This window comes from Acipenser ruthenus, chromosome 27 (genome assembly GCF_902713425.1).
Source record: "Acipenser ruthenus chromosome 27, fAciRut3.2 maternal haplotype, whole genome shotgun sequence".
In the NCBI taxonomy this organism is placed as follows: Eukaryota; Metazoa; Chordata; class Actinopteri; order Acipenseriformes; family Acipenseridae; genus Acipenser; species Acipenser ruthenus.
In genome coordinates this window covers 17,456,162-17,470,888 of record NC_081215.1, presented here as the reverse complement: position 1 = coordinate 17,470,888, position 14,727 = coordinate 17,456,162, and the positions used below count along the sequence as shown (strand labels likewise).

The 14,727-nt window shown below is 37.1% G+C and overlaps 1 protein-coding gene across 6 annotated transcripts in view; it reads left to right on the top strand.

The window, feature by feature from the left end:
* The window catches only part of LOC117432464 (oxysterol-binding protein-related protein 5-like), a 92,412-nt gene that overhangs the window by 15,257 nt on the left and 62,428 nt on the right, over positions 1 to 14,727 (top strand). Inside the window, exons 1-3 of one of the 6 annotated variants that reach the window (XR_009309050.1) lie at positions 9,050 to 9,557; positions 10,212 to 10,326; positions 11,161 to 11,245. The exons of 1 other annotated variant lie outside the window; for it this stretch is intronic. Coding sequence is in view for 2 of the 5 variants with exons in the window: in XM_034054409.3 (XP_033910300.3) it covers positions 10,256 to 10,326; positions 11,161 to 11,245 (156 nt within the window). In the remaining 3 variants the exon portion in view is untranslated. Of the gene's footprint in view, positions 1 to 9,049; positions 9,558 to 10,211; positions 10,327 to 11,159; positions 11,265 to 14,727 lie in introns of those variants that run through there. 4 more of the 6 variants (XM_034054409.3, XM_034054411.3, XM_034054415.3 and 1 more) reach the window with 4 other exon arrangements.

Here is a 14,727-nt window from a genome sequence, read left to right as displayed (position 1 = left end):
AGCTACTGTATATGTGGTACATTGGAGGCAGTGACAGTAGTAAGAATTGTGTGCTTTAATACTTGAAATAAGTGATGGTTTTAAAACTCAGTCTATTTTCCTCTTACTAGCATTAGCAGCATTATCAGTTAAATCTGCAGTTTTAAACATACAACGAATTCAACCAGAAGTCTATTTAAATGTTTTAAATATAGACATATACATTAAAAGCATATATTAAAAGTATTTAAATCACATATGCATTACGGTGTGCTGACAAAATGCTTTTAATTCAATGTATTATCTTCATAAACATTTTACTTGGTCTCCTTTTTATTGTGTTGAGAATATTTTGAAATATTCCAAAGATAATTCTATACATTCTGGTACATTTGCTATACATCACAGCTAGACAATTGAAGGACCAGTGATAATATTGGTAGTGCTAATAAGAGATAAGAAAATATATTTAAAAACCTTGGGTAGCATTCCTTTAAATTATATATGCACTTAAATAAAATGTAAAATGTGCAAAAGATAAGAAAAACAAAATGTTATTTCTAAATGAGTTTTGTAAAAGAGCCCTAACAATGATCAGAGAGTTTCTTAAAAAGCCATCAAAACCAAAAATAAATAAAATTCACAAACAAAAAAAATGTGTTTAACCAGACTCCATGTTGCTTGCATATTGTTGTCCTCATTAAACACGTTTCATGTTTATACACACACATACACAACAGCATGTGTTTTTTGCATTATGACTTGACTCTACTGTAAAATATAGGTGGTCCAGCCTTCACCTCTAAATCAAAAGAGCCTTATTGTGAAGCTGAACGAGCCACATGACTCAAAGCCACCCACTGGACAGCCCTGCTCTAAATGAACATTGCACAAGACTGGTATGGAGTTTAAATTCAATCACACAGTGATGAAACGGTTCCAGAAACCTGAGGCAAGTCAGCTTACACAGAGTTCCATTGCGTATGCCCTGTTTAGGCACTATTTAAAACTGGACTTTGATACTGGTAAATAAGATGAAACATGCAGGGAAACAGAACATGGTTTTATTGCCAAACGGGTCAGTTGGAAAAGCTTCCTGTAAATGTCAGCTGCTCAAATATCATTTTCCATTTGATATACGGTTCCAAATAAAATAGCTATTACAGCTGGTGCTTTCACTCTGTCGTACTTCAGGTGGCTTGTATTAGTTTGCATGAGATGGAAATTATGTCACATTAAAATTAGCTATACTGTTTATTTATTATTATTTAACTATATATTATAAACAACTAGTATAGGAGTGGATGTCAGCGTGCAGCTCTCTCTTTCTTCTATTGCATTGCCATTGTTGGTTGTGTGCTAATGTATGTACACACTCATACCCTAACTGGACAGACAACAACAAACATTGGCTGCTAGGAAACTCAAGAGTCTAGGGGAGCAGTCCAAAGAGCAGGAACTAAAAGTAGGATGCTGGGATGATGGGGACCAGGTAGTGCAGTGGATTCTAATAAAATTCTTATAGAAAATAGTTTGGATAAAATGTTTGTAATTGTTACAGCACTAGCGGAGAAAAGGTAACTTTTACCATCAATATTCCATAAAACCATGAAGAACAGAACACCTCCTGCCATTTAGCCCTAGGCCTCGCTCAAGCAGGAGTCAATTGAGCCAAACCATGTTTTGTGGTGTGGATGGATATGTTCATGGCAGGTAAAAGAATCTAAACAGAAATTATGCAAATACATAAGATGTAAGTGGTTCAGCCAGCAGCACATACTGGCAGTGGTATACATCTATTGCAACCTCAGTAGTTTGAATAGAAGCAGAACCCCACAGCGCCAGGCAGGATAGGGACAGTTAAATAGATTGAAGCAGTTAATGCTTCTTAGCAGAAGGCCCCAGCAGACCATGTGGTCCATTTATTTTGTTTAAGCGCTTGTCTCTAATTTGCTGCAAACCCTTGCTGGGTTAGCAGTATGGCAGTGTGCTCTGGTGACAGCTGTCCTGACAAGACATGAATCACAGCGAGGGGAGCATTGACAATGAATAGAGGAAAGAGCTTTCAATTACATTGTCCTCCTGCGCCTCCACACATTCCTCACCATCTAAAAGCTATATGACAAGGGGAAGTTATTTATATTTATTTTCTATTAAGGGAGTCTACCGTTGGCTGGAAGGTATTGAATGATGCTTCTAAAAATAAAAGTAGAACTAGTTAGCCTAGTCTAAAGAAGAATAGCATTACTATTTTTAAGTGGCTGTGTGTTTAGAAATGAGGTGAGTCACTCCTTTAGAAAATACCATTGATGCTTTTATATAAGGCAGGGAATGAATCAGATGTCTTCTTTTGTTCAGAGTACTTGTAAATGTTGTGTAACACAGAGCTCTTCTATACTTTCTTTGAAAGAAGCAAACATAGGCAGTGTCTTAATGTGCATCTAATACATTTGTTTAATGCAAATGCACTTTTCTTGCCATCTTGTAGGAGGGGGTCTCTCTCTCTCTCTCTCTCTCTCTCTCTCTCTCTCTCTCTCTCTCTCTTTCTCCAATCACTTAACAGCAACAATGTGGTTAAGTAACCCATTCCATGTACTCACAACACTTTGTGTAAAAAAGGGCCACAAAAGTAAGTCTGTCTCATCCAAAGGTTCCATATGGCCATTCCAAATGAAATCTAAAGCCAGTGACTAAGACCCATAAACTGAGCAAAAACAACACACAAACAATCTGTGTCTGCAGATGTTTGTGCATTGTTATCACTAGCTTTCACCGTCTGCAATGATTGGGGCTTATTATACAATAATATTAAAAACATACTTTTATTTTGTTAATGGACTGTCCCTTTTGTTTGCAAATAAATCATCCCTGATTGTAATATATAAAATCTGCATCTCCTCCCTTTTGCAAGCCAGGTTCAAAACAGTGGGCAGCATATCTAAAAAAAATTACTTTGATGGGAGGCTAATGCCAGGTGCTCAGCTGGCAGGTGCCTCTGTATCGAAGGCTGCATAAATGATTATGCTTTGGTCTAGAAAGGGATAACAATACGGAGTCAGTAAATCAGTGAGGAATGACATCCCACCAGAACATTTTAATCGGGCCCATAGTGGCCCGATGCCCATTTGAAAGTGTTACTATGTATACAAGCCAGATATTCCCTATAAAATAATGATGTTCTTCTCGATGATCTTACAAGGTTGGAAATAACTGGAGTTACTGACAAAGCAGGGCAGTAAGAAAGGGTGAATAGGAATCGTTTTTTAAATGTTTCCCTGGATACGTTTTGTGGAAAAAGTCAAAGCATAGCTATTGCCAACAAATAAAGCAGTTGTGTGGCAAGCTAATGGTTCTTTCAGCATTCAAATACATTCAGAGGAATAACCTAGTGATGAAGCTCAGTTCTGAACTTGTGATAGCACATCTTTTGCATGCTGGCAATCACATTGCCTTTTTTATTTACTTTGTTTTAGAATTGATTTGAGTGAATGAATGGTGCTTACAATATATAATTTTGTATATTGACTACAGTTACACAAGAGGAATGGATTGCCAAAGATGTCCCCTTGCACGGCCTGTTCTTTTCAATCGCTGCTGAATGATCTTGACGAGACATTGAGAAGGGATGCCCTTCAATCCTTCCTGAGAATAGGCTGGCCTGCATTTCAAGGCAGCTCCTGTTAATCTGTGACCCACAGAGAGTCAAGATTAATATTTTAATAAAGAGGTTGAGGATTGCTCTCCAGAATATCACATTGTAGGCATGTTAGAAAAATACCAATGGCTAAAAACAGCGTTAACACAATTGAAACAAATAATGAAGCATTTATGTCCTAGGCAGCGGTGAGAGCACAGAACGAAAGACAAGGTCAATTATCCTCAGTTATAAATGGTGGAGGTCATTTCAGCTCCCTGAAGCGCAATTGAATTAAACACAAATGTGCCACATTTCAGTTTAAACAATCTCGGTTTCATTACTAAACGCTCCTTTAACCTGATCTCACACATCTGCCCTTTCAAAAACTGCACAGACAGAAGGAACAGTAAGCTCTAGTATCTAAAACGTTACATGAATAAATAATCGGGCCCGGTCATCACTGGGTGTTTGCTAATGTGGGCCGAGTGTAAATATTCCCTCGGTAACCAGGTACTGCAGCTTAATTATTCCATATCTTGTGGAGGATGTCATTGCTATTATAAACCCAACAGATGTTTTTTATGTAGACATTATTTTTAATGTGTTTTAGGTTATTATGGAGTGGATCATTTTAGGCTCCTTGAAATTTATTTTTATAGTTAAAGTAAGATTCCAAAATCCCATTTGCTTTTAGAGGGCACTGTATCTGCAGGATAATGGCTGCTCTATTTAGAATCTGATTGGCTGAGATGATCCATGATGTTTGTAATTATTTATTCAGGGTTTTACTGTTATTTTAACCGTTTCATTCCTGGCAGGACCTCAAGGTCCCGCCTTATGTTAGCGTCGTTGAGAGTTCTTCAAGTTCTGACGGGACTTTAAAGTCCCATTTACCAAAATATATGTACAAAAAATATGTTGTCTTGTTCTCATGTATATTTAGTAAAGGAGTTCCTTTTTTAATGTTATAACTTGATTTTGTATTCTTCAGCTCGACCAGAAAGAATTCACAGATATATTTACCTTTTCAATGTTTCTTTCCTTCCATTTCACTTTTTTTAAATCTAGATGTTCTATCTGAAAGTTCTGTGGTCAACTGCCAGGGGGTAGTGCCCTTCCTAAATGGTGGATGAAAGTTCAGTGGTTTTCAAGCACTGATATGGTTCATGGTACAGCAATGGATTACCAACAGTGATGCCATGTGTATGGCAAAATCTAAAGTTGTTGCCACTGAAATACCATTCTAACAATGGCTCATTCCACTGTTGCCATTGAAGATCATTTGATAGGTAACAGTGGTAATTAATTAGTGGATGAGCTGTCATCATTTTTTTAATGGTTAGACAACACAGTTACATGAGGGCAGCATGTGTGTGCTACATAATAAAGGTGTTCTCTTTATTTTTTTGTAAACCCCCAGTATATACTGGATTTAATTGATGGTCCAAATAGCTTTGTAGTTGCTTAGTACTGAGTGGCCATGAGATCAGTTGTTGGCTGTGATTCACATGGGCCTGGCTGCCAATCTGGGAGGGAGGGAGGTCAATTCTATGGCCCCTGTGCTGCCAGTTGCCATGGGAACAGTGGTTGGGGACAAGTGAGAGTGAAATTAAACACACATAAATATAACAAACTTGATAAGATTAAAGTTAATCTACTAGATTGAGCCTAAAATACCAGGGGTCAGGATTATTACTGGAATAACATCCCTAAAGGATAGCATCTCTAAAACGGGAGATTCCGTAAATATACACCTGTTGTATGATATCCGATTGACAATTTGTTTATATTTGTTTATATATAAGTGCGTCCAAGCCATGCAAATGGTATGAATAACTTATTTGTCCAATTGTTTTAAGACAGGTAACGTACTTATGTTTTTGAACCGTAATACACAGAACTAATGTACAGTGTAGATAACTGGAAGAAAGAGAAGTCAGTGAGGTAAAAATCTATATGTGTCCAGTGTATCCACTATGAACATGGATGGAATAGAGATACTGAAAAAATCACTATCAGAAAAAAACAGAGATTAACTGAGGTTGCAGAAAACATAGACATCTGGGCACAGCTCTGACAGACAGTGGGGCATAAGGGAAGATGAAATACTGTATTAGCATTTGAGACCAGTGGAATGCTGACAGGCTATCTAAAGGGAGAGAACTGTTTGCAACAATGACAGCTAGAATAGGAATACATTGCATGATGTTCTTACTCTGTGTGATTATAGATTATAGGACAATAAAGGATATCTGCAAACAAAAAAAAAAACCTCTACGGGAGCATTTACGGATTGGTTGTAAATAAACATTTATATCTCTTATTGCCAATATCATATTAGAATATTACAGTAGCCATTACATATCCCTGCTGTATATGGATATTGTATACAGCATGGTAAAGCTAGATTCTGTTTACTATATTATAGCATTTTTTTTTTTTTATGTAAAAAACATGGATTGAAAGTCTGCTTCCTGTTTTAGGTCAGGTTCAATCCAATGGTCTATAAGCAATGAGACCATGTATATCTTTAGTCAGGGAAGTGATTAGGTAACAGGAAACAGAAATGTAATCCATAACATTGCACCCGTATTTGAAACAATGTGCATTGTACAGACATGTAAATATAAGAAATATAACTGTATTATATTTGGAAATGTAAAAATTGCAACTGGTACATTTGTGCTGACAGTAGGATGGTTAAAATAGCAGTTCAAAGTACAGGTGAGTGACAGCTAGTTTGAGAGGGTGGCAGCTCTAAATTACCTGCGGGCTGGATGATTGACAAACGTAACTAATGCTGGAATATAGTAGCCCCTTAATTCTATTTAATTAACAATTGCAAATAGATAGGATAGAACACATGGGTATTAATTAGCAGTTTGATCGACACGGATTACAGAATTACATTGGAGGATCCAATTACTGGTACGTTGGGTGGGAGTTCTATGTCTGATACATTTTTGATTCTAAGAAATTAAAGAGAAAAATACCCCTAGAGTCTGTGAGAGCGGAGGCAGAAGATGACTCAACGTTGAACTACATGGTTAACGACTTAGGAACGGAAACGGATATGAGTATGGAGAGTACTTCACAAAAGACTAGTTCAAGATCTGCAGATAGCAAAGACATGGAACTCCAGGTTTGTGTCTGTGGCTGGAACAAGGTGACAACGGTCAGGGGTTTGAAGATTCATCAAGGGAGAATGAAATGCTTGAGGGAGAAGGGACAAGGGCCTCGCATTGATCATTACTTCTTACAAAGTCAGTCAAGTCAGTCGAATGAAATCCAGCGACAGGAAGCAAACCACAGTTCGCAGGATATCAGCACCCCTGTCATAGACGTGAGGAGGACTTGCATGGATACAGCTAGTGATGAACCTAATGATCCTTGTGAACCCGGTCAGACAAACCAGCATAAGAGAGAAAAGAATCTCAACGGGCACAAGCCTGGACTTAAATGGCCAAGAGCTTGTGAGAAAGCTGCATGGGACACAGTAAACACAGATCTCTGCTTTGCGTTGGAAAGGTTAAGTGGAACAGTTGAAAAGAAGCTGGATAAATTTGGGGACATCATCTATGCATATGGAATCAGTTCATACATCAGGAAATGGTTGGGAGTTCCACTCCAGCTCTTAGCCAAGGACAGTTTACTTGGCGCCATGACCAGGTGCTGTGATGTTTGGCCTTAGCATTGGAAGACAAGCGTAACATGACCAATAAGTTGTCACCAGTTCCATCAAAACATTACACACAAAAGACAACATTCCTCCGCCTAGGAGAGCAACCACCAAGAAAAGGTGTTAAAACCAAGCCTCGCCCAGGACAACTGGAAGCTGCTAGAGACTGGAAAATGCTAGCAGATGTTGGTCAATGGCTTATTTTTCCACCAGAGATTGCCACCACTAACCTTTGACCAGATATTGTCTTGTGTTCTGGATCAGCACGCCTTGTTCACCTGGTAGAGTTAACAGTGTCATGGGAGGATGCTGTAGATGAGGCATATGAGAGGAAGAAACTGCGGTATGCTCAACTAGCTGCTGAAGTGGAACAGCGAGGATGGAGAGTCCGGGTTTACCTAGTGGAGGTGGGTTGTCGAGGATTTGTGGCACACTCTACAACCTGCTTTCTCAGAGACATCGGAATCAGTGGCCAAGAGTTGTGTCACACAGTGAAGAACTTATTTGAAGCAGCAAAGAGGAGCAGCAACTGGCTGTGGTTGAGATGGAAAGATTCTGGTTGTTGGGGATCTCAAGCACAATAGAAAGAAAGAAATGCTAATGCTGTGTGGTCCAGTGGTTAAAGAAAAGGGCTTGTAACCTGGAGGTCTCCGGTTCAAATCCCACCTCATTGTGTGACCCTGAGCAAGTCACTTAACCTCCTTGTGCTCCGTCTTTCGAGTGAGACGTAGTTGTAAGTGACTCTGCAGCTGATGCATAGTTCACACACCCGAGTCTCTGTAAGTCGCCTTGGATAAAGGCTTCTGCTAAATAAACAAATAATAATAATAATAATAATAATAATAATAATAATAATAATAATAATAATAATAATAATAATAATGCTGGAGCCAGCATTACACTTCAGCCATCAACACCAGACAGAAGGATATTTACATCATCATATGAAAGGAAACGCAAATGGATGGAGACACAGATGGATCACAATAGTTTACTGTAAAGCTACGTCTTGGTTGGTGATTATCTTGGCGAGAGCCGAGTTCAAATCAGCATGAAGTTTTAACATCTACACTCATGTAATGGAAATCATTATATCTGGCTTTGTAAAACACACAGAAGTCTAGGCCAAAATTTCACTGGCATTTGGATGAAGAAATCTGCTTTCTGTGATTGAACTTGGAAATCCTCTTCAAGAAGGAGATAAGAAAACAATATCAAGTCAAATATTTCAGCCAAAAAGAGTTTGTCACCATTGAAAGAAAAAAAAGATGCATGTTCAGTTTCACACTAAAATATAATTTAACCTTCTGTACATTCTACTGTATCAGAAAGCAAGCCTCGTTGGCAGTCTTGTTTCTTACACACCCCAACAGCGGTTTAAGCCCCCCCCCCCCCCCAAATCCTCTCTTCTAAAACCTATTGCCAAAAAGTAATGCTGAGAGTCAAACTTGCAACAGTAGGAGGTTATACATCTCATCTTCAAGCACAGGCAATATGCCTACTGATAATTTAGGTAGGAAATGGTAGCTGATAATATTTTAAACATGGACTTAGAACTTATTTTTAATATGCATACAAGACGACCAGTACATTTTTCCCTTGAGCCGTCATGCACCTGCTGTACCCGCATTGCTGTCTGAACCAGAATGGCCAGATGAAAGCCAACACGATTGGCTCTGTGGTGGAATTTTCAGCAGGGATAACCCAAAACTCAGTTCCATAAAATCCGTTCCGGGTTTTCAATGCTTTCTCGTCTTGCCTTGTGTGCTCCTATAAACGATGTGGTATTTCCTGTCTCGACCGCACCAAATAGTATAGCATGGCTTTTCAGATGTGCGTTAGTTTCACTGGTGGTCCATGTATTCTCCTCAAACCGCCGAGCTAGACAGTACGGTTTGGGCATTTTGTTTTGTTTTGTTATGCTTTGCTTTTAAGAATTGATAAGCGAGGAGTCTAAGCAGCGGTACTCTCACAGTGGTCAATTTAAAAAAAAAAAGTGCTGTGTCTTTATATTTATAAGGATGTGCAAAGATGCATCTTTTAATTCCAGGATCGTGAATCCAGAAGAAGACTGGGAAGATTTTATTTTTAATATGACGGACACGTATATCAGTAAATTCTGACTGTTATTTTGCAATACTGACACGGTGTGGTATTTAGCTCGTACGAGAAGGCGGCAATGGGATTAAGCAGTTTTTTTGCACCGTTTTATGGAACCGTAAACAATTCATGAGAAGATCTGATTTTCTTCATTAAAAAAAGGTAGGTTTTGGATTTAAAAAAAAAAAAAGATAAATGTTTTATTACCGTAAGTTACTTTTGTTTTTAAACATCCCATTTCAACGTTATACAGTGTTTTATGAATGGGTTATGTTTTGTTGCGCGTGCAGATTGTGGAATTGCAATGTGTGAACCAATGCACAATGAATTATACCATTTACTGTGATTGAGATTCGTGTACATAACAATTAACACTGTACGGCATTCATGTCATTATCAAACGATATATGCACGCCCAGATTACAGTTTACTTAAATATTCACCTGCTGTCAATATTTGCTACCCCGTCAAAATGTGCTACCGGTAGCAACATATGACATGTATAAACTAAAATTTTGCTACCTGGTCAAAATCTGTTGTTTTTTGTGTCTAGTTAAAACAATCCAACAATTAATCTTGTCGCTTTTATATATAGAGCAGCTTAAAAAAGATTCTACAAATTATATAGCAGAATTAAAATAATGTAATATAATTTAGCATTACTTTTTTCACTCACACCAGGCTAATAATAATAATAATAATAATAATAATAAAAAATAATACAAATAAATATATACATACATAGAAATGATTTCCCACGTGTACCCAAATCCTGTGTGTTGTGAAAATGTAATACAGTATTTTGATTTGTTCTAGGTCTACCAACTGATAGATGGCTGAAATATATCCTACTTTATGTGATGGGTGCAGATCAGCTCTCAAAGTTTCATACCTTTGAAGTTCAGTGTATGAAGGTTCCAAAATTTGCTGGGTGTGTGTACTGTCAAAATGTCATACACTGGCAGTTCTATGTATCGAGGTACCAGCATCTGATGGGTGCTTCTTTAAAGTCAAAATGTCGTACTTTTTTTTATCACCACCTTGGCACATTAGTGACATGTTTTAATTAAGGGTGGTGGAATCTGTGACACTATATAGCACATATAGCTCTCCTACCAGCAGCTGTCTGTATTTAATATAAAAATGAATTAGTTACATGTGGAGTAAAATGTAAGTTTTTACAAAACAGTAGTTTCATATCTAAAAACATGCAAGAAAAAAAGTCTGGGCTTACCCAGTAGGCACAGTAGGAAAATGTGATGCTTTAACAAATTGACAAAAACATATACATAACTATTTAATAAATTATACAAAAGAGGGCTAGTACTGTAATTTATTCACATAGGCTGGCTTGAAAAAAAAAGAAACGTGAATTACATTTACAGTTTCGTGTAAGCATGAAGCATTTTACCACAGATACATTTTGTCTTACAAACAGGAGAAGGTGACATGTTGTCATAAACACGTAGGAGTTAACACACGTAAACAACGGTGACGATATTACAATATTTCTGAAGTCAACCTCTCTCCTCACCTGTATGTGCCACATATTTTTGTTGATCCAGCCGACTTAAATATTGTAAACTTGGCGTGCATTGAATTGGGTTTCTCAATTCTGCACCCTAGTTTATTCACTGTAAATTAGTAGTAGTAATAATAATAATAATAATAATAATAAATGTTTGGTATGTCTGCAATATTGATTTTCTGTACTGTTGTATAGTTCTGTGAAACTCAGTAGTAAAAAAGCTGTTTGTTTCTTCAGTGGCTGTTTGTACAGTACTGTGGTATGCAGTACACACTTGAAGAGTTCTGGAATCTTCTTGGCAATCCACATCATGGAACAATTGGTAGGCTGAATGACTCTAGGTATTTTTTTCTATGATTTAATATAATGTTCAAACAAAGACACACACACACACACACACACACACACACACACACACATATATATAAATATATATAATATAGTGTAATTTGTTTTACCCCTGGAGCACCATGTTTCAACAAACATGGTGCTCCAGGGGTAAAACAGCACCATGTTTCAACAAACTACTTACAACTTAACACCTGTGGAATTTATTTGAAACCAGATTTGCCAAATTTAAGCACAGGTGATATTAAATATTCTACCAGTGGATTTTCTATTTATTTATTTATTTATTTATGTATGTATGTATGTACTATATGTAATTCTGATAAGCTGCAATTGCTTGTTTATTTACAGTCTGTATCAGATTTGCTTTATATATTATGCTGTGTTCTATACAATAACTTTTGTGCTGCTAGCAGTCTGAAGAATCTAACTTACTGTTATGTATGTATCTTTATTTGGCGTAAGGCCAGGCTTTATAAGGGGAACTGGATGAAATCAGAATCCTAGGACTTCCACAGCGATTACATTGCCGTGGCTACAGTGATTTCATGTAAGACGAGGTCAGTGACCTGGTCAGTCAGGGTATTCTGCCAGAAGGACCACCTGGCTTCATAGAGTCATGCTCCAGCTCACTTTGACTACTTTCTAGACCACATGACCTAGCTTTAGAACTATCTTCTCCCTTTGCATAAAAACTTTGTTTTGAAATGTATTCTGAGATATGGTTGGTCACTACCATAAACATTCTTCAAAATGTGTTGGAGCTCTTCATAAACTGACTAAAGTCTTGCACATCTATTTCTGATTGGTCTTTAGAAACGATTATATTTTCATTATATATGTATTTGACAGATGCTGTTATCCAAGGCGACATACAAGTATTACAGGCCAGTAAAGGGTTACAATGCACGCGTAATATTTAAATACAGTTTAGTTTACATTAAGTGCAAATAATACTACTAAAATACAATATGAACTAGGATGCAGTTAGGGTTACAGCAGGCTAGAACTGCAATGACATAGCCGTGCAAGGAGAGTACATTAACTGAGGATCCAGTACCGTGGTGCTCAGGTCAGGCAAGTCCAGTGCATAATAGGAGCAGTAGAGCAAGAGATCTACAAGTGCAGCCTAACGTCAGTCGCGTTTTACCGCCCTTGTATTAAGAATAAAATCAATCCCCATTATATGTATGTAACAAATTAATGCACTTACCCCTCACACGCGATTTCTGACTCCGTCACCAGGTTCCTGATGCAAAGCCCATCTATTCAGTATTGCAATTTATCTGAATATCCGTCACAGCCAGCGTTTATTTATTTATTTTTTTTAAATTCTCTCTAATGCCAAATCAATTTAATTCTGGAAACTTGTTTTTTTTTTAATCTTTTGGCTTTGCTACATTTTGTTGCCTTTTACGTTTTACGCAGTTGTGCGCATGGATAACATTTAGATGTTATTTTGCTGTTAGGTCATTAACAGGGAATTTTAGATACTGCTACAATACGTACCAGATTTAAAAATATGTACTGTATTTCAGTTAACCAGGTTAGGTCATGCTATAGTCCAGTTCTACCATACCATAATGTCATGTTTTTATCTACTATCAAGATTAATTGTTCCAAAAATCTGACAGAACTTCTCATATGTAAATATACACAATAACACTTTGTTTCTTTTAAATTTCCACTTACACCTGGAGAAGATGCTTTGTATGTGTTGTTTGTATATCACAGTTCAGAAAATGGTCAAGACATACTGTAAATTATGTTTTTGTTGTACATAGCATTTTACAGTCTCCTGTATAGACTCAAGTTTATCAACACAAGCTTGTAAAGTCATGTATAAAGAAAGAAACCTTATACAAGCCTATGGACGCTCGCCTCTCCTTTGTCAGCTTTTCCCCTGTCTCATTTTTCTTGCTGTCTGGTTTTCAGATTTTTATTTTCACTCTCACCCATCCAGACAATGTAATTCCTCAGAGGCTTGCTGGAAGGAATCTTTCCTAGGCTCGCTATGATTGAATCACCAGGCAGTCTCTTTGCAGTTACCGTCTATCTGAAAGCTTATTTAGGTAATCGCAGGCAGAGGTGTCTTTATGTTGTCAGTACGCCAGGTTTTTCATTATTAACTTTCCTACGGAGATTTGATGGTGTTTTTGGCTATGGGGCTGGTCAAAAAATTGAAAAATAAATGACTGATTCATTAATATTATTCTAATTGAATCTTTGGTTTGTAATGTGTAATCTAAAAGCTGAAACTTGTGTTGGCTGGCAGGTGCTTGCGTATTCAAGACTGCTCAAATCACTGATAATTCGCAAGGAAATATCTGAAAAGTGATATAGGCATTTCTGAAGGCTTTGCTGCAGATTACCTGAATGGATTTAGTGTTTCCCTGAGGAATGGTGACAAATCCCTGATTTTGAAAACAAGGCCAGCCCCTCACCTGACCCAGGGAGGAGCGTCCTAGGTGTTTGATTCTACAATTGTCAAACCTGCCAGAGCTTTAATACATTTTTTTTTTTTTTTAAAAACATAAACGCCAGCTTCATTTCAGCAATGAGTGTAGTAGGGTTTTTTTTTGTATTCATTAGTTTAGTTATTTTACAACTTTTTAAACAGAGATACTAATGAGTGGACCAAACTAATATCTGTTTGATAAACGTAATGAATTAGTTTGAAAGCGTTTCAGTGGAATATATACCTTTTCGACACTTGCTTGTACATAGAGACAGCTTATGTAGTGTTTATGACTGACGGCTGCATTACACTTGGCAATATGTGTTTGAATAGAAGAATGTTAAACCAGGGCAGACCATAGGTGTTGTAACATGTCTTTTGTGAGTCAGGTGTGGTTCTAAAACCTGCTGCACAGGAAATAAACTTAATTTATATAGTATTTCAAAGCGAAAGGCACAATTTCTGAGAGTTATATAACCATTGTAACTGTTCAAAACCGTTCAGGAAACAACTACAGAAAAGTGCTGTTAATATTGTCAGAATAATTATAACGGTAGTTAGGATTTTTTTTTTTTTTTTTCATGTTTCATTTGCACTTGTATTCATGGATAAAGCTACTTGCATGTTTTTATATGTCTGGTTTTGGGTTTTGGTGTTAAAGTATCCCCTGTGAAAGCATTATCCCTTTTTCGTTAGATGTTTATATTGAATTAAAGATATATGCATGTTCCATTTTGTTAATGAATAAATATTATTTAATTTGATAAACAAACAGAAATCAAATATTCCAACTGCCTGTCACCTTCAGTTTAACAGTGAACACTGTGGGAAATAATGCAGAATTGGTGTGTGAACAGGTGTTGAGGACTTCAATGCAAATCTGCTATAAAAGACAATCCTTATTCAAATGTTGCAGCATCCAAAGGGCACACCTTTACTCATGAAACATTATAAATTACACGTAAAGGGACATTCAGGATACATAAATATATTGATTT